The sequence below is a fragment of the Falco biarmicus genome, chromosome 13, assembly GCF_023638135.1.
Source record: "Falco biarmicus isolate bFalBia1 chromosome 13, bFalBia1.pri, whole genome shotgun sequence".
In the NCBI taxonomy this organism is placed as follows: Eukaryota; Metazoa; Chordata; class Aves; order Falconiformes; family Falconidae; genus Falco; species Falco biarmicus.
In genome coordinates, this window is record NC_079300.1 from 16,291,410 (window position 1) to 16,311,990 (window position 20,581).

Sequence of the window (20,581 nt, forward strand, 5' to 3'; positions counted from 1 at the left end):
ATACTGAAAATTCAGTCTTGCTAAAATCTGCTAAAAGTTTCTGATTGGTTCAGTGAGGGATAGAAGCTACACGTATAGAAACCAGAGTAACACAACCAGGACCAGACCTGTCCTGTAGGGATTCACATGGCTAAGCCCATCAGTATTATTTTTCCTGCAAGGGGTGATGCACAACTTCAGGCCTGCCTGTAGCTTCGAAGTCCCAGGCTCAAGCATGTTCAATAGCTGCACTTTCATCAGAGAACAGTTACTCAAATATTCCATAAACACTTTTCAGAGATATTTGAAAATACCTATTTAATTCCGTGGCAGGTCCTGTATAGAATTTCAATTTACATTTTGCATTAGAGTGAGGTCTGTTTGTGCCTGTTTGAAGAATGGATGGAATAATATTTTGCAAGTAGGCAAAACAGTGATACATTTGCCTATGCTGCAAAGCTTCTTGCATTATAAATTCATCCCTTGACAATAAACTGGGGAGTGTATGCAAATTTAAATAAGGTATTAGGACCTTGGGATAATGGGACATAACCAGGAGGCTGACTTTTCATTCCTCCAAGTAATTCAAAATTTTATGTTCACGTGTTGTGCTCAGGTACTCACCTAAGTGAGTAAGTCCTGGAAGCACTATTGCCCCAACAACCTTGCATACAAAATTATGTAGAAAAATCCAAGTACATTTCTGTAGAGCAGTAAGGGAGTGAGAATGCAAACAGTGAAAACCAACCAGCTTCACATCAAGATGTGTTGGAAAAGATGTTGCAACTCTTGTATCTTCAGCAGAATTGCAGTTGTAAGCAGTAACATTCTGTAAAGTGTAATCAAAGCAAAGATCTTTGCTTACAAACAGGTTTCTCAAATACAGTGAAACCCATCAATGAAGTTGTGTAAGTTGTGCTGTTGTCATTTAGATTTTTTGATTTTATGCTGCCATAAAATCAGTGGTCTGGTTGCTACAGCTTATTCCCTTACCATGTATTTAGCAAAATTAGTAAATAAGGTGAAGAATTAGATAACCCAAGAGAATCAGTATGTGAATGCAGCTACATAGCAAGGTGTAAAATGTTCAAGCCAAGCCTTTTATATTTGAAGAATTGTTGTAAGAACAGGAAAGAAGTTCCACAACCTCAGAATATAAAAGGACAGAGTGCACACTGGACTGGGGGAACTTTTCATCAGTTGGGTAAATGGATAACTGTGATACTGGTTACACAGCTCATAAATTTTTGTCTTGTGAAATGGTTCACGTGTCTCATGAAGGTAAAAATATTGCATAAGAAGTCCTAACTAAAGTGATGAAGGGATAACTCTTTAGTTAACCAAACAGTATTTTAGCACCTTTGTAGTATCTTTCACTTTCTCACAATGACATTTAATTGAAAAATGCTTATTCCTTAAATTTTTCAGTAACTTCTGGAGATGGCTATATTCACTTGCTCATTTCTGAAACTGATTGTGCTAACTGCAGAATAAATAATTCTTTGAGCTGTCTTTCTCAGTTTTGGAAGAACCCATAACAGCACGCATATTTAATAAGTCACCAGACTCTAGAACTCTCCACTATTCATCTGTCAGACTATAAGCAATACAGTGATTTATCCCCTTACCCACAAATGCAGGCTTTGGAAAGCATTAGAAGACTTTGAGCACACTGCCTGTTATTCAATGCCATCTCAGTTAGATAGAACTGTTATATAAAACTTTTACAGAATTATATTTGCAGATGGATTTCTCCGGTTCTGTTAATGACCTTTCCATCTGTATCATCCCTGTAAGTTTTTCAACAGTCACTTCATGAAACCCTGGGGTCTATACAGTACAGAAAGGCATAATTTAAATGATGTTTCTCAGTAGAAAAGCATCATTAATTCAAGACTGGGTTTTTGCTAACTGAGGAGAGGGTAATTTTGCTAGTTGGAGAAGAGGAGGAACACTTTTTTTTTAAGTATATTGTATTACAGTTGGCCTCCTAAAAACATTTTCATTTACATTAGCAACATTCATGAAAAGGCCTCCTTGGGTCTTTTTGCAGACCCACAGACAGCCCTTAGATTCCTCATGTACTTCATCTTGGTTTTACTAATGAAAGTAACTTTGACCAAAAGCTGACAGCAAGAGTAGGGATGGCACAATAAAAGATGAGTCAGGGAAGAAGCAAGCAACTGGCTTTCCTGAACTGAATTTAGCTTATTTACTGTAGCTGCAGGGGTAACTCACTGGAAATGCTAGGGGTAATAAAGAAAATAAAATCTTTTTTTGAGGGAATGTATTGTAAAATTGCATGGCTTAAGTGTTTGACTAATGGGCATTGTATGATATGAATGCTAATAATTTGTGACAGGAATATGTATGAAATTGATAAATGGAAAAGGTAAAAGGATGATGCCAGGGTGGACACTGTGAAATCAGAAACTTGCAGGGAATGTCTCATGACCAGGGCAAGGCAAGAGATACAGGTTGCATGGAGGGGAAACCACTACACCACAAGATAAAGAAGCCATGTCAAGCAAAAAGCAATCATATGGTAATTAATATTTGATTTTAAAATTAGTGAGACTGGAGGTAAAAAAGGTATAAAATCCCCACAGAAAATAGAAAGAGGTCAAGAGGGTAAGAATAAAAAAAAAAAGTGCACCTTTCACAAGGTGGAGGGAAGAGCTCAGCTAGTGAAACATTCTGTTGTGTTGGATCAGGGCTCTGTATGTGCTTTTGTGATAACGTGTATATATATATATATATATATATAGTTATACATGCTATGCTTATGTACTGGATCAGATTGCTTTAGGACTCTGGCAGCTCCCTGTCACCACTCACAGGGAGACTTCCATACATCACTGATTTTGTTCTGGAGAGACTTTATCCTCTGTTCTTCAGATACATTTGACATATCACTTGGTTTTGGATTTATTTGCATTTTTTCCCCTGATAACACTATGTTATTAAAGACAGCAATGAGGAGAAAATACACATCAAAGCATTGCAACAAATACCAAAGAGGGGGAAGAGGTGTGAACAGGGATTTACAAGGGCTCTCTCCCGGTTTTCAATGGGCGGCAATAGGTGGCAGTGTTAGCACAGGAATTGTTTTTTCACTGCTTAAAACCTGCTCTGAGATTCACGGGCAGTTTCGTTAGTTGTCATTCTGATTTTCTCAAGTGGAAGAATTTCGTATTACACTATCTCCAAAGTATGTATTCTCTCCGTGAGTGTGGAAAGCTAGATGTGTCTTTCCCACCAAAACTGCAAAATCTTAAGCTTCAAATGCAATTATCTGTCACTAGGAAAATTAAAAAAATGTGTGTGAAAGTATGTTAAACAACAATTGATTTAAAAACCCCAGAGAAGTACTGTGTAATGTTCTTAAAGTTGCACTAGGCTTGGTAAATGGTAGAATTTGGAACTGGACTTTGATTTCTGTCATAATTTACTACACAACGTAAAAAGTTATTAATCTTATAGCAGTAGGATACATCAAAGCAAACATAAGTTCATGGCTGGTTTAGTGTCACTGATGTACATCTGAGGTGCATTTAGCCCCCTAGACATGAGATGGCTTCAGTGTGCAGAGCTGCAACACGGATGGTGAGCACAGCAGGGCAGTGGAGGAGAGGGTGAGGGATGGGACAGAGACCTAGGGCCAGGGGCTGGAAACCTGCTCCAGGCTTCCCCCCGGGCTTTTGTTGTATTTTTACTTCTTTCTTCTTTTTTAGATTTAAACTTGCTGCTCAAGCCTCAGCTGGTTTAACTTCAGCTGACCTAGTTATTGAACCGGGGTAGCTAGTAGCATCTCAGGAAGTCAATAATTCTCCTTTGTTGATTGCCATTTGCTGAGGAACAAACAGAAACTGGTATGAGGCTGGGCAGCACACGCAGAGGGGAGCCTGTGGTGGTGCTGTATGGGCCAGGACCTCAGCATCTCCCAGTGTTGCTGGTCCTGCTGTGCAACCAGCTTCAGTCCCTGATTACAAAGGCATGTCAAAAAAAAACTGGGGAGTGGGCTAGTGCAATGCAGGGACTGCTGGTCTGGCCGCCTCCTGGCCAGAAGCCTCCTGTTGACTGTGCTGTGGAGAGGGAGTGACACAAAGCTCAGCAGCAGGAAAACTCCTGTGCCACCTACATCACAACTGCAGGGAGCATGGACAGAGGTGTATTTCAGAGGTAAGTGGTCAAATACTGCAACGATGCCATAGCACTGCATACAGAGCTGGGAGACGGTGCTGGCGCTGCAGTGCTGGAACCATGCTGATGCAGCGAGCCAGCGCAGAGCCGCGAGAGCGAGTGGTGGGTGGCAAATGCTGGTGAAAACTCCTACACAAACTGAGGAAGCTAGGGTTTGTGGTGAAGGCTATAATTAAAGCTATTCATAAGAAGAAAAGTATAAACAAAAGGCAACTTGCTAATTGAAATGACCCAGTCACATAGATTTTAATCCTGAAGATGCTAGAGACCTTGGGGCTGCCTTGACTTGGTGGCTTACAGCAGCATTTTACTGGTGTGTATAACCAGAATGTCAGTGCAATAATGTTTTGTAATTGAGGTCCTGGCTGCATGTTCCTGCTCTGAAGTATAGTCCTTCTTGTGTAAGTGTACAGTTCCTCCTGAATGTTGGGATTTTTTGCCACAATTTGATTAGCACAACCTCCTGAAGTATCTGAACTTGCACAAGCATTGCTTTGTGCTGATCCACTTTCTATGTAGTTATACCCTACTAGACAACCGAGTTGGCATGTATACCACTGATGAGCTCACTCCAACTGTCTTTACATTCTATAGGTTGTTCCTTCAGTTCTTTATGATCTTTCCCAGTCCCCCCAGTTGATATTTCAGCTCAAGCTCTATCTCCTGGTTTTACTGTGGTTCTTTCCACACAGTATGACACACAGCAACACTTGCCCTGGGGAATTTGAACAAAATGAATCCTAATACTGTAAGGATTTTGTATATTTGACAAAGACCTGCATGTTAGCGGCTAAATCCTGTCATCTTTTACTCCTGCAGTCCTCCAGTCCTTCTTTTTAACTTTTTAACTGGTCTAAAACTATTTTTTACCCCAGTGAGTATGGCTGCACAGTAGAACCAAGGCTTTATTGTGTCAAAAAAATTCTCATTTTTCAGGAAGCAGAATTTGTGGCTCCTGGAACATACAGGTCTTTCAGTGGACTGAGGCTGAGCTTGCCGGCACTGTGTTTATGTCCGTATTCTGCTTGTTGCCAGCTTAGGACAGAAAAGAAATACAAGCGAAGTTGTTCAACACAGACAAGGGCTCACTGTGCCCTGTCCTCTTTTTCCACTGAACAAACTTTGGAAAGGCCATGAGAGGTAGTAAGCTAATATTGAAATGCACCAAGAATTAAAGCCAGCCACTGAAATGAACAAGAACTTACCTGTGCGTTGCAGCACACATTTTGCATGGGGGAAAAAAAGGAAAAAAGAAGAGGAAAGAGTAAATAGTTAATATTTCAGTGGTAAAGAAGAAGCAAGAGAGGAAGGTAAAATCTCTGTTGAATAAATCAACTAAATTTATATATGTTTTTGTTCCATTTACAGTGTTCAACTTCCTAAGCAATAAATTCAGTTGAAGGAAATATTTGTGCAAACATGCATATTAAAGAAAAGTAATGAAAAATAAATTATAAAAATGTCAGTGGTTAGGTATGCTTTCAGGGAGCTACTACAATGTGGTGCCAGAGTAAAACATCAAGTAATCAATGCCTCTGAAGCTGCAAATACGAAATCTTTACAGCAAATTGTTTTTCCTGGGGATTTGCACTTCAGTAATTATGTGGTGAAATTTACCAAAAGCTTTCACTATCAGATAAACTCAAGCCAAATTTGCAAACAGAAATATGCACTAGTCAAGTTTTTATCTTTTCAGAAAGATGTAGTGAAGTGTAAACATCTATGAAATATGTTTGACTTCAGAATCCTATTGAGCCAAAGCTTGGCGAAGTCAAAGGCAATCAGCTGCCTGGTCCAGAGGGCACCTCGCATCACTGATAAACCTCTGCATCTCAGCTCAGATCCAGCCACACCAGTATTTCTATCCAGGGATTTTTGGTTAACGTACATTTAAGGTTAGAATGTGACCATTTAAAAATACAAGTATACTTGCTGACAATGGAAAAAAGCAAGAGAAGGGGCTAAAAATATTAGGGCTTCAAATCCCAGCATAATCAAGCTGCAGGCTAGAGTGACTGGATAAGACAGCATGATGAGCGCTTTCCTTGGAGACATGCTTTGCTGCTGCCTGATTACAGGTGCATGGAAAACCACTGCAATTCCTGAAAGGTCATGCCTTCCCTGAGATTGTCACCTTCCACTCCACCTAAGCTATCTACCTGCAGTTCACATTGATTTAAGAGCTTTTTCTTTGGCTACAAGGAAGAATATGGCATGTCCACCCAGGCCACAACAACTGATGCTGTCTGCCCTTTTTGCTGCTGAGGTAAATCTGTATTGATAAAGCATTTGCATATGCCTTCCTACAGACTCCCACAGCAATTCCACTGATGGTTGTTGTTAACAGGCTGTCAGCATGGCATCAACAGTTTACTCTGCTGGGGACCAAAATGTTTCAATTTAACTCATGTTCTTGTCTGTAATATGCAAGAGGAATGCAATGTTAGTGTGACATTCTGGTCAGAACAGTTGATCAAATGTCTCTTCTCACGATAAAATATAAGAACTACAATTTGTTTTCTCCCAAAAGAAAGGGGAAAAAAAGCAATCAGCTAGAATTATGAAGATGCTCTTGTTATTTGTGCATAAGGTTTTTATATTTTCATATATGATGGAATTACCTAAATAATGATACTTGAATTAATGACTGTATTAAATTTAATTACAATGCCCTGTTTAGTGGAGATTTCTGTGTCTGTGGAGTAGTAACTAAGTTTCTTCTAAGTCCCATCAGTTCCTTGCTAATAATGATGACTAGTGCAAAAGGTTACTTTCATTTAAAAGTTTACATATGCAACTCCTGAATGAATTTTAGTGCAAAATTAAGACTTTTTTATTCCTTAAGTTTAAAATGTGTAGAAGGCTGAAAAGCATTCACAGGAATCATCTTAAAAGCAGTATTCTCTTCCTCTATCACCACTGAAAAGGCACAGGGTTCCCTGTAGCCCTGCTATAGGGTGCAATCTCAGAGCAGCTGGGAGGACCAAGGTGTTGTGCGTAGTGGCTGTATGTCCTGCTGCCAGTAGCACACGCCGTCTCCCAGTGACTTGTCATGAACAGCCATCTGAGGCACAGCATACGTGGAGAAACAAAGCATATTTGCTAGGACCTGTTTTCTGAATCTTTTCTTACTGCCAAATATTTTTTGGTGGGTCATGGGGAGACCACGTCACAGAGAGATGCTGCTTACTTGCTGTCATCCATCCATCATTTAAAGTAGGTGTTTTTTAAATGTTTAATCACTGAAGTATCAAAGCCTTTCTCTGCCCAGTCATGCTCTCCAGTTGTGGAGCCCCAAAATGATGGGAATCACAGACTGAGGTTTGGGACGACTTCGAAGTGGGTGGACAAACTCAGAATCAAGCCTCCTCCATAATGACAGACTGATAAATCACGTCTGTTTTCCTCTACAATGCAAAGGGGCGAAAAAACAAAGGAATGACCTAATTTAGTCATTGAAATGTATGGCGTGACAGAAGAGCGTTCCTAAAAACAGACATAAAATGTAAATCCATCTTTCCTGTAAGTGCCTGGGCAACAGTTGACTTCTGTGACTCACTTAAGAGAAATTCCATGGGAAAAAGGTTAGGCTTGCTCCGGGATGAAAAGAAAGAGTAAATGATATAAACGGTGATTGTAAAGGAAATCCCTGCCTAATATCCCCTGTCTGCACTATATGAAAGGCAAATACAGTCAGTGCTGCACTGAGTTCCTTCTGTTAGAGGTGAAGAGTACACACTCCCACAAACAGAGCTCGGCTTTGAAGGTCAGCCTGGGAGCGCTGATCCTTTTCAAGAGAGAGAGGGAGTGCATCTCGTCTGAGGCTCTTGGCACACTGGCTGAAAACCGTGGACATCTCACCAGTAGTTTTTTCCCTACTCCAATTAGTTGTCGGTCTGATGTGGAGTAATCTATGGTGGGGTCATGGCGAAAACATCTTCCCCAATTGGCTGCAGGGAGAAACAGCCAGAGTGGAAAAAGTGTGTGGATGGTGTACGTGCAGTTGAGTTCAAATGCACAGCTTTTGTTTATGGAAGCTTATATTCAGCTGCACCATTAGCTGTCTCAATTATAGTCCTAGAGCACAGGGGTAATTAAATGTTAAAATAATGTTTGAGAACTAGAGAATTATTTATAATAATTCAAAAGAACAAATGCATATTGATATACAGCAAGCTGGGTTGCTCATGAACAGCAGCTGGAAGATACGAAGAGCAGGATTAAATGGCCTACTCTTACTACAACAAGAATCTTCATCCTCTCTGACACTGATTTGGAAAAAGACACACAAGGTACCAAGAAGTGAAGCAGGCTGCAACTGAGGTTTTGAAGTCTGGCTTTAAGCAGTGTATGGGTTTTCTTGAATTGCTGTGATTTAAAGGGGAATTTTTATTGCCTTTATCTTGTCTGTGGTTTCCTTTGGAAATTGCAACATAGTGCGCTCTCTGGCTTTGGTAGCTACTTCAGGCATGGTCCAATTTAAAGATTATATTTTGTTTTGGGAGCAAGTGATTCTTTGGATGGGAAAGCTGGGAAAGTTATCACTATTGTCTTTAGGGGGGTGAACTTTAAAACTGAGTACCATGAATAGCCTGTGGCAATACTAATACCTCACAACAGCTTTATATAGTGACTTGAGGAGTCCTGATGGCTCAGTAAATATTTAATATTAGTCTCAACATCATCATTCAGATTGTTAGTGCCCTGCTAGCCCAGATGGTGCTTGGTAGGCCTTTGCAGACTGTCACTACAAAGCTGTGCACAATGTGTCTGATGCTCCTCTGGAGTCAAACAATACCAGCTTTATGAAACTGATAGCAATAATAAAATTAAATTATTATTAACAATAGTAATCTATTAGGATTACTTAATGCTCCTGTCTGAGGAAAGATGTTCACTGAACAGTTTTTATCTTGGAAAAACTTCAAAAGTTGTTTATAATATGGAAGCGCTATTTAGGAAAGCAAGGTTGAAAAAAAAATGCCTTGCCTTATAATAAGCACTAGTAACATTTGTAGTAGTTCCTAGTTTCTTGCACACAATGTAATTTCAAAATGACTTTCATGGACACTGTATGGATACATGGCTTTTATTCACCTGGCAGCTTGAAATCTTTCAGATAGCACTAACCTCCTGGGGACTGATCCAACATCTCCCTTGCTCTGCATTCAGTTGAGGTACAAACACTCCAAATGACTGGAGTAAAAAAAACATGCACAGTGAGAAGATTAAGTGATCCACAGTCTTGGGATCTGACTTTCACATCTCATGAACCAACAGCTTCAAAAAGATCATGAAAAAAAGGTGAAGGCCATGTGACTGGAAATAGTGTACTCATGGCTGACTGTGTTTACTGAAGGCTAGAAAGGCGTGTTGATGTTTCTGAGTGCTGTTCCAGGTTGGAGCAGCCTGGCAGACTTAGAGGTGGTGTGGTTGAGCCATCTCCATGCAGAGCTGGCAGAACAAAAGATGATACACGATAAAAGGGGACTGAGCTAAAAGGTAGTCACATGTCCCTGTCATGAAACACAGAGAATGAAGTACGTATGGACCTGCAGAACTTTTACACTGAGACTAGGCTAATACAGTACTAACACAGCTCTGGCTACATTGCATAAGCATATTTTAGTAGAAAAGGTGAAGAAGCAGCTTCTTGAAAATGAGGATGCACACAAGGCAAATAATATGAAAATGACTGGTGTAAAGGATATTTTTATTTATAATTTGTTTCAGATCTCTTCGGTTAGAAACAATTTAGGCTTAACACAACTGTTTACGCAGCCTTTCCAAGCAGAGTAAGAAGAGTAGCAATTACTGATTTTTCTTTTCCTGAGTCAGGTGTACAAATCCCACCCTGGGAACCCAAATGCAAGAACAAGTAATACCAATATTCCCCACTACATGTGGGAAGCATTACAGCTGAGCTACAGTGAGTTCTACTAGCCTTATTTCAGCAGAATTCTGAATTCTAGCAGGCAGAATGTAAGCACAATGAGACAGACGCATTAATAAGACTCTCCTGTAAGTAAGGGTTTTACAGATGTGATAATTTGCTAGGTAGCTGCCTGCCAGAGTCAGATACAGAGATTATAAGATTTTCCTTATTTCTCTCTGGCTACATCAAAGGATATTGTTAATGCATAAATATCTCAAAGGCACGAATATCCTTACATTGGTACAGGGATGCAAGGAAAGGAGACTTGTCTACTCCTTTTCTTTGCTATGACAACAGGATGGCTATTTTGTGGCTATTTACTAGGAGCATCCTGGGGATGTGTGCTCTGTGCTTACCAAGTTTCCCTCCTCTTTTAGGTACCCTGGAATAGAGGCTGCCTGCACAGTTTATCAGAAGACAGTATTAGGTTGGGTATTGTAATTTTTATTCTTCTAAACCCTACAAAAGTGATTTTGGCTACAGCTTTACATACTACACATATCTTTTTGATGGAGTGAAGGAAGGCTGAGGAAGAGGGAAGAGTAGAAGACAACAGTGACCTAGGCTCGTCCGCATGTGATGCTCAGACTCTGTGTGATTTTGGCCAGTTTCTTAATTCTTCTTGGGATTTTATGAACAGCTATTCATAGTGCTGGAGCACTTCTGGGCTACCTGTGTCTCCTGCTATTTATTCATCATGACGTTCCTCTCCATTCTGGAGGAAGTTGCTGCCTTCTTCCAATACATAAAGTAAGTTTGTGTAGTTTCCTTTAAATAGGAAGGAATTTCATTCCATCACATTCCCTAATATAGAATCAATCTGTATGTTGCCTTGAACTGTACAGTCTTCAGATTATCTGGAAGTGAAGTAGCCAGATCACCCTGAAACTACCCTCCTAAAGCCCAGACTACAGGAACAAGATGTCCAATGTCAGGCTTTGCCAACCTGGACAAGTCATCAGAATTACATTAGCTAGAGACTTCATCTATCTGAGCATCCCAACTACAGAAGCACAAACTGCAGTCTCTGAGAAATTATTTCAAAGATTCAAAGTAGCCATTCTTCTGGCTTCTGTTGAATGATGTGCTAAAAAATAATTAAATTTCCAAATCCTTCGAAAAGAGCCCTCTTGAGAATCTCAATTTATTCCAGTCATTCTCTGAACAGCAGATAGGTGAGTTGTCTTGAATGCAGAGTGGATCACATTTATAAAAAACTATGCTGCTATTCAAAGCTTGCCTCCTCTGTGCCCCTTCCCATGTAAGCTGAGAACAGTAAAGTTCCCAGCCTTAAAAAAAAGCATGCGTACTTTTGCTCACTGACCTAAGAAGTACAATCGACAAGAAGCAGCCAGACTGAATGCATTTCACTTTCACAATACACATCATGGAAGCTAAAACTTTTTCATTGCTTGATTAACTCCTGCCTATTTTAGTATTGAAGGTCTGAATCCGTCCTGCTCTCACACTTTGCCCTATCAGTCACTGAGTTAAGTGATTAAGTGCACTAGTGTGGGTTAACAGTTGTGACCCTTGCTCTGCAGAGAAAGTTCCCTAGTAGTGATCTGAATGTAGCCTCCCTTCCTATCCCTTTTTAGCAAATAAAACTATGGGCACATGCAATGCAAGATGAAGAGGATGAGAAAAAAAACTCTCAAAGGCAGTATTTAGCTCCTAAATGTTTCTAAATTTAAAGTACAATCTCCTACTGATTCAGTCATGAGATTTTCTTGTTTTCTTGCTCGTGTCAGGGACACTGCTCACAGCCTCAACTTTCCTGGTGACTGTATTTAACTGTTCATTTAAAGATAGTATTTTTACTTTCCATGCCTTGTTTTTATTGGCTGCTACCTCTTTTTTTTTTCCCTGTGAAAGGTTTTCTTGTCAAGAGGCAAAATAGTTGGGTATTGCAAAGCCATATGGTATTTTGACCAGCTTAGAGAGGCACTAAATTAGGATCTGTGGCTCTTAGCTTTTCCTCACCTTTCCCGTGGTTGCTCTTTCACACAATGCCTGCTGAAAAGTGGGAGTTGGAAGGCTTTGTGCAAGGGGACTCTAGCAGCAGCAAAATAATGGCCAGCCCATCTCCTTTCTTTCTCTCTCAAATCCAGCACTCCAGAAATGCTGCCAGAAGTTGTTCTGGGGCCATCTGGGATTCCTCATTTAGATCATAACGGAAGTAGGAAATAAGACGAACTTAATGGCAATTTTGTTATAAATCAAACTATATTACTAAAAGGACCTACCTGTCAAAATTGGGTTTTGTCAGACAGCAGTTTCTATTTACCTTATACAAGTCAGCTGGAGAGAATGAGATCATTGTGGACAGGCAGAACAGTCATAAAACTCCCAGAGCAGTGGCAGGAAAAAAAACTTTGCCCGAAACCATTCCAGTAATAGAGAGTATGAAATCTGATGTCTTCCCGTAGGGGAATACTTGTGGGACATGCTTCTCTGCTCCAGCGGTTTTCCCAAATTGCCACTCTAGGAGTCTCCATTAAGCTTCTGAAATGATAAAAAAAGTAGGCTTTAGGGTAACTATTGTAAAACACAGACTGACCTTCCCCCCTCTATTGGTCATGCGCATGTGACACTTCAGTCTGTTTAGTGCCACAGGCTTACTTCAGAGGAACATTTTTTACATTATGATGGTTTGTTGACATAGACACGAGCACTCACATAGACTCCCAGCTTCAGACAATTTCATAAACACATTTTTCCACTAGTTCCTATTAATCCCACAGTAAATGTTTACAACCATTTTTTTCAGCCAGTTTTCTTGAATGTCAGTTCCTTTTCCATTATATTCTTTTCTGTATCCCTAAACTATAACAAAAGCAAGACTTTAAATTGGTCATTATGATTAATTATCCATTTCAGCACCTCTCATTTGAGGTTCTGGGAAGCATTTTATAGTTTATTGGGTGATGGGATTGAATTCTTTACAAGATCAACCCTGATCAGCAGGGTTTACAAGACACACTCTGCAGGATTTAATTCTCAGTTGCTTGTGCCTATATAAATCACATTAAAATGAATACAATGAAAGCAAAAAATGGGGTTCAGACCTTTGGGTCCACCAGAAGCAGTGGTGGAGATCTAAAGCATCTGGTTTAAGGCCAGGTCAGCAGGATTTATTCTTTTGCAATGCTCACTGACTTCTGTAGTGCAGGATAGGACCTTGAGGCTGGAGCAATCATGTCATAAATGCCAAGGGATGGACCACAGACAAAAACGTAGCATGGCTTTTTCATGGGCACTCACGTCTCGCTGCTCCATCTCAGTAAAAGAATGTAACTCTCCTTGTAATTTCAAAGCCACTCATTCAATCTTTTGAGTAACTATGGGATGACAACCGATTATACCCTGGAAATGCTTGCTAACACTATTAATCTTTTTCTCATATGGGCTGTTTATAGCTATAATTATAAATGAGTGAATGAAACAAAGTAATTTCTGATTGGGTGGCTTGGGAAAGAAACTATGACTATAGCCCAAAGGATTCACTCAGTACTCAACAGCAAAAGGTGCTGAGCATCCACTGAAATCAGCAGGGTCTCAGAACCCTTGCGGAGTGCTCAGCACATCTCAGCGATGGGCTCGATTGTGCCCGTAATAACAAGACTGGGATAGCAACTCAAAGAAATCTTCTTAGTGAAGTTGAGGGTAAATTAAAGGGAGGCAACCAAAGAGAAACTATTTTCAGACAGCGAGAGTAGGATTTCAATAACATTTAACTTGATTTCTTGGAAATAAATTGGCTATGGAAGATTTGTTATTAGGGTTGAAGTACTTAAGAGGCCCTTATTAAAAGCTCACATACACATACTAAGTCAGGCAATGCGATGCACGTTTTAATGCCATATTAATGCCAGATGGGTGTTCACCTTCATATTGATGTAATTTGCACAGAAATTTTTTTTTAATTCTAGTTTAATTTTAGTGTCTCATTGGCTTGTGGTCAAATTAAAATAGCCACGAGCATATAAGTGAAATATATGTGAAGAACGTTTTTTCCCATGACTGAAAAGGGATTTTTAAACTTTCTATTACTTTGGAATGCTAATTTCTATTAGTATTATTCTATAACTAACACCTATTTTCAGCTACCCCAACTCAGGTACAATAGCGATATGTGTTGAATTCAAAACTAGTGTTTTCTTTTTAGAGGTCACACAAATAATTTAAGTGGAAAAATAGATATGACTTACTAACTTAAAGGCATTTCACTAATCTAAGTTCAAAGATGAACTCAGGTAACTACTTTAGATAATAAATTAGATCACCGATACAACAAAGAAAAGCCAAAACCTTCTGTTTAATTCTACAGTTTGTATGCACTTGACCCTGGCAAAAAAATCACAGGGCTATGGAATTACCTCTGTAACACAATGGGAGGACAAACTTTATGCAACTAGAAAGATATTTGAGAGGAAAAGCTAGAATAGAATGGGAGAGGAATGAATTTGTTCTCCATAACAAATGACTAATGATCTGCTGCTGTTGAAAATACATGGGAAATGACTGACTTTTGCCCAGACAAAATAGACTTTTGGCTGCTATATGTTAAATATATAATCTGTTAGAAAACTCTTTATGATCTTTATTGAAGATTTAGGATCCTTGAATATTTTTTTATTTATTCTTGAAATACTGCTGCTGGTGAATTGTTGAGAATTCCTTCTGTCCCATGGCTTTTCACAGACTGATCTTGTTATTCTTATCTTTTGTTTTTATTACTGTATAATGAACAATATCAATGTCGTAAGATTAGGGAAGGAAGTTCATGCGACCAACACTGCCACATTTTAGCATCTGTGGAAAAGGTACTCTAGTGCAGCTCCAGAATAACAGAAGATATTTTGAGGCCTAGATTCAAGGTGAGATGAGTTCAAGGACAGGCAAAGCACAACAGGAGCACAGACTGTATATTTTTTTGTAAAGAGTGAAATGTAGAGTAGTTAGAGGATGTGAAAAATGTCTCTCATATGAAGCTTCTGTAGTTTAGAAGGCAGCTTCCTACGACAGGACCCCCCTCCCTCTGGCTTCAGTGATGGGCTGGCGATGCAAAGAATCCTGTCTGTTTCCATTCCATATGGCACCAGCTATACACATTCTGAAATATAAAACTGTTGGTGGTTTGGGGAAGATGGAAGTTGCCAACCTTCTGATTTCTTACAGACAGCTAGGAAAGAGATGGGGAAGAGGACACAGGGATAGGCAGATACAGACAGGGAGTTACTGAGATGGTAAAAGAACTGTCTGGACACCTGAGGGAAAAAAGCACTGAAGGAACGGAGATTACTAACGATTCAGGAAGCTGTTGTCTCCTGCAGAGGTCCTGTAGAATTTTGCCCAAATATGTGTCAGCTGAATCCTAGATACTATTGCTGATCTGTTGAAAATGCACTGGGTCTGAAGAAAAAATAAATTAATTTGGCAACTGATTGAGAGGTTAGAAAATCACTTTTCACAGTGACTTTCTGAAGTGAGGGCTGCTTGCAGTCCTTCCTTTCTGGTTTTGCTCCCTATTGCTGGAGCTTTAGGACAAGAAAACCCCTTGGCCTCCCATGTTCAGAGCTCCACAACTAACAATCAATGCATGCTCTCCCCTCCTCCGTGCCTGCTTAACCAAACTGATTAATTTCTCATTAAGAAGTTGCGTTATTGCAGAGGAAAGGGAAAAAGCCTTGATAAAATCAAAAGTCAAAGGAGGAAATGGTGGCAGTAGCAAGAATGTGAGATTGTTTCTTGGGACATTTGTAGGAATTGTTTCTGGAGTTAACCTCTGTAGCATAACAGGCATACTTGCACATTACATTACACACTGTCTATGTTATTCTTTAAGATTATTTTGATCTGAGGGTAAGTTCCTACTTAGAAGTTCAGAGGTTTAAGTGTTGAGTAGGCTACAACAGTAATACAGCACTGAAGCGGCCTGCAACACCATCAGGTGAGCTGAAGACTCTGCTAACCACCAGCTGCCAGTTCAGGCCTTGAAGTTGGTATTTCTGGACAAAAGCAGCATTTATGACTCAAGTGTCTGTGGAGGCAGGGTGAGACAGAGCCCCTGGGCACTGCACAGCTGGCAGAGCTCAGTTCTGAAGTTTCACAAGCATTTTCCCTTCCATCAGCCAATGTCCGAGCGAAGCCTCTGGGGATAGGAGATGTCTTGGCCACATCTGTCAGTTTGAAAGCAGTGTTTTGAGTAGCTTTCAGCTCTGTTTTCTCTCTGAGGGCAAAGCTTGCGTTTTATAAGAACAGTTAAAAATGAAATTAGCCTTCAAGAGACCAAAGAAAATAACATGAAAATGTAGAAGTATTTCATCAAAGTCTGGGCTTGCACTTACAGGTAAGAGCAGTGTTTATATCACAGTTTTCGCAACCCATTTTTCTCATAAATTAAAAATCTGTCTTTGTCAGATATTTCCTTTTCTTTTGTTATTGCATATTTATAGTCTTTCACTAATTCTTTTCATTCTTCTCTGCTACTGTTTGCACGTACATAACAGGATGTCTCTTGGCATTTCTCTCAGGTGCTCCCTCTTCTTTGTGCATGTTGGTTTCCACCTAACAGTGCTGTTCCAGCACCTGTGTATTAGTCTCTGATGAAACCAGCTGCTTGTGACAGAGGTGAGGTGCCAGGTTGTGATTTCTCAGAGCCCTGTGTATGTACGTGATACTCAGCTGCTGATTTTACTCTCAGTTCTCAGGGCTGAAGCTTTGTCTGCTTCCTGTCCCATCCGTGAGAGCCATGACATCATCTCCATGGTATTCTGAAATGATGCCCAATGGTCCTGTCTTTTTCCCCTCAGACTTTATTGAAGAAATCTGTCATTTTTTTTCATGGTTGGTGGTGGTAAGTATGTTCTACGTGTCTCTTGTGATTTAATTCCTTCCTGATGAGTTCTTATTTTTTCAGCTTTGTAATCACACTTCCTTTTTGTCTCCAAGTGTTACTGTTAAGCTGTTCTGGATCTGAGGTGAGGTTTGATCTGTTGAGGATCTCTTTTGGAATGCTTGTTAACCTGTTTTCTACCTTAAAACGATAGCTGTGATATAGTAACTATTTTTTCCATCTTCATTTTTCATAGGCTTAATTTCTTGAACTTGTTGTTTTGTTTTTTTTTTTAAAAAAAGAAGCTAGAAGCACTTGCAGTATCATCCCACTCATGGCATTGCTTGATTTCAGCTAATGCAGTTTATTGTGCCTACAAACGCTGATGGGAGCAGTGGTGCTGGAAGAGCGAGCAGAGGCTGTTCATGGATGCGTGCATAAGTGTGGTCATAGTCTGTGTTCAAAAGTTTTTGTTCTCTGGTGAATCTCTGCCTGCCTGACAGAGGTGGCAGGAAAAAGTAGGTCAGGAGTAATTGACCAGGAACTGGAAGGTCTTGTCTGTTTCTCCTGTAGTTAGCAACTGCAGCTTCACCACTGGAGGATTAGGTTCTCAGTATTTCCCAGGTGCTGCTTTCATGGGCCTTCTGTTGCAGGAGCTCCTTCTGACCGAGGACTCAGTCTTTTACTTTGGTTTGCTGTACCTCCCTCCCTGCTGTGTGTGCTGCCTGGTTCGGGAAGAATGAGCTCCCCCAATTAATCGTAAATTCATCTGGGCACATAACGCAGGCTCTGATTTCGGCTCTGGGTTCCAAACAAAAGCATGCAGTTCTTCTGGTTGCAGTAGCCAAGGTCAAGTTTTCCCTTCTTTCCCCCTTTTTCCTTTCCTCCGTGCCTCAAAAAAACCCACATCTGTTAGGCCCATAGTGACATTTAGGATAAAAAATGAGGTGTCTATTTGACGACTATATAGGTGGATCTCAAATAAATGAATCCTGCTTTCAGCACTAATTTTTAGTTTGGATTATGCCCTTGGTCCTCAAATAGTATTTCCAAGGTGTAAATCCACGATGATTCCAATAGTCTGCCATCTGCTTTTATAATTTTACATGACTTTTAGACGTTTACAGTATTTTTTGTTAATGTACCTCATCTCACAGTAGGAAAAAGAGCAGAGGTGGGCCAGTACACCACCTCCATTGTCACCACGCTTGCCTTCAGTGATGTGGTGATTTCTTGGGGTGTTCCTGGAACTGTTTCTCAATGGAAATCTGAATGGTAAGATGACGGTGTTTGACAGGTACGTGGGTCACCAGCAGAGCGGCCGTGCAGCGCGGTCCCCATGCCACCAGCCCCGAAAGGATCGGGTTGGTTTGTGGGGCGCGCAGACGAGCGCCTGCAGCTGCCCGCGACCTCCCGAACAACGTTAAGGTTTCGGGAGTGCGTTCATCGGGAGTCCGCCGCTGAGGAAACGGTTGGAGGGGGAGGCGGGTGCAGCTCCCGCAGGGCCGGCCCCGCCGAGCACGCCCCCAGGGCCAGCTGGGCGCCGCAGCCAGGCCCGCTCCGTGTCCGCGGCGGCCCCGCGCACCTACCGCGGCGGCCGGGGCGGCGGGGCCGGGGCGGGGCTTGGCCGCGCTCCGCTCGCTCCTCCCCCGGCAGCGGCGGCGGCAGCAGCGTGCACCCGGGCGGCGGCTGCGAGCGGCTCCTGTTGCGCCGCCGGGTGCCCTCGCTGCCCGGGTCCTCCCACCGCCGTATAAAGCCTGGGGCGGGCGGCAGCGCCCTTCGCTGCTGCCCGTTGCAGAGGAGGAGCGGCACCCCGGGCGCGGCGTCTGCCCCCCTCCCAGGCACCGGGCTTTCCCCCTCGTTTTCCACGCCCGGCCCCTTTCCCCCCGCTCGTGGGGGCTGGCGGCGCGGGGAGCGGCGGCAGGCCGGCGGGTGCGGAGGGGGAAGATGGCGTGGAGGGGCGCCCGGTCGCCGCGCCTCATCCTGCCGCTGCTGCTGGCCCTGGCGCTGCCGGCGGCGGCGGAGCGGCGCCCCGGGCCCGGCCCCGGCCCCGCAGGTGAGGCGAGGCGCGGCGCGGCGTGGCGGGGGGGGTGCGGGTGTGGCGGCGGAGCCCCGCGGCGCCGTCGGGCGGCAGGGGGTGTGTTCGGCCCGGGGGTGGCGGCGGGGATGTGCTTTGTGCCTCCCGGCTCGGTGACATCCGCCGGGAAGGGAAAGCCCTCCCGCCTCGGTGCGCAGCCTAGGAACCGCCGCTGTCCTGATGGATTCGGTTTTTCCCCATCCCCCTCCTCCGCCCCGCAGTTTAAAATGCCGCTGTGGGCTGCGGGAGGGGGGTGCGGCGCCGGCCGGGGCCGGGCAGGGCTCCCCAGGTTGCTCCCGGGAGGAACCGCTTGGCTGAAAGTGCTTTAACCCGCCGGGGTGGGTCGTAGATGCATAATCCCACATTAAAAGAAAGTATTTCCTTACTGGGAAGTGAGTCTCCCTGACTTTCACGCACAGCCCCCCACCCCCCCCTTTCTTCCCGTTCCCTGTGACAAGGTGTTGGTGAACGTGTTTTTCCAAGGCTGGGAAAAGCATAGCGTCACTCGCCTCTTTTTAAACTGTAGCAGCCGCTGGTGAAGTTTTCTGTTTCATGCAAAGTCAGCTGCAGACCTCGGAGCCCCTTGGCCGCCCCGCAGAGCCTGCGCTGGCTTTCTGCTCCTCTTGTTTTGCAGTCGCTTTAGCTTTAAGGAGCCAGAAGATGGAAAGAAACTTTATCTTCAGCATGTAAAAGAAAAGAATGTATACAGGAAATGCCCACAGAGGTGTCCAAACACATGTATGTCCAACTGGATGCCAAAATGTGTTTCTTGCTCTAACGCTGTTTTAGAATCTGTACTTCTGATTTCTATTCTACGCATATGAAGGTATTTCATCCTGCTAGATTATTACCACATGAAGTCCAAAATAGTTTCATTTCTTGGCTTGTTTACTCAAGAGTGTAATCAGGTTATTTTTAATATCTAGCTTAATTTTCTTCTGGTGGGCAGAAGGAAACTCCTTTTTTTTTTTTTTTTAAAGCAAGTTTTGTCAACAATTTCTAGTTTTGGTAGGAAAACTACTGACTTGCTTGATAACTAGTGTAAAAAAAAAAAAGTGTTGATGAATACCAGGCTCCACTCAATCAGTCTCTCATTTGCAGTTTTCTTAATGCTTTACTGCTTTTGGTCCTTCAGAGGGTTTCTCTGTGTGTGCACTGTAGTTTGCAGTCTGTCAGGGGCGTGTGAGCACTGCCGTTCAGCCTTTGCTGGCCCTCGGAGGTGGGAGGTGCAGCCTACGGGGCCATGCTTGGAGTAAAAAGTTGAGCTCCTATGCCTGTCATCAGGGCAGTGAGATTGCAAGTCAAACTCCTTTGGAAATCCATTACTGCAATCATAGTTTTATTTTCTCAAACATGTCTATTTAAATAATGCATTTATTTTAACTGTGTACTTGAGATGTGGGATCTTAAGCTGATATAAACTAATAGCTGGCATGGTAAGGATTTTTCTTTAATCCTGCTGGTGTTCAAAGGCGTGAAAAGCAACGAGTACATAGTCCAGACAACACTGTGTGATTCAGCAAACAAAAAAAGAGACTACTAGTATATA

The 20,581-nt window shown here is 42.2% G+C and overlaps 1 protein-coding gene across 2 annotated transcripts in view; it reads left to right on the forward strand.

The window, feature by feature from the left end:
• Nucleotides 1–18,661: 18,661 nt before the first annotated feature.
• Nucleotides 18,662–20,581, forward strand: part of PLOD2 (procollagen-lysine,2-oxoglutarate 5-dioxygenase 2) — a 54,974-nt gene continuing 53,054 nt past the window's right edge. Inside the window, exon 1 of one of the 2 annotated variants that reach the window (XM_056358790.1) lies at nucleotides 18,662–19,011. In XM_056358790.1, the coding sequence (XP_056214765.1) occupies nucleotides 18,903–19,011 (109 nt within the window). In that variant the 5' untranslated portion in view covers nucleotides 18,662–18,902. The remainder of the gene's footprint in view (nucleotides 19,012–20,581) is intronic. The other variant, XM_056358791.1, reaches the window with a different exon arrangement.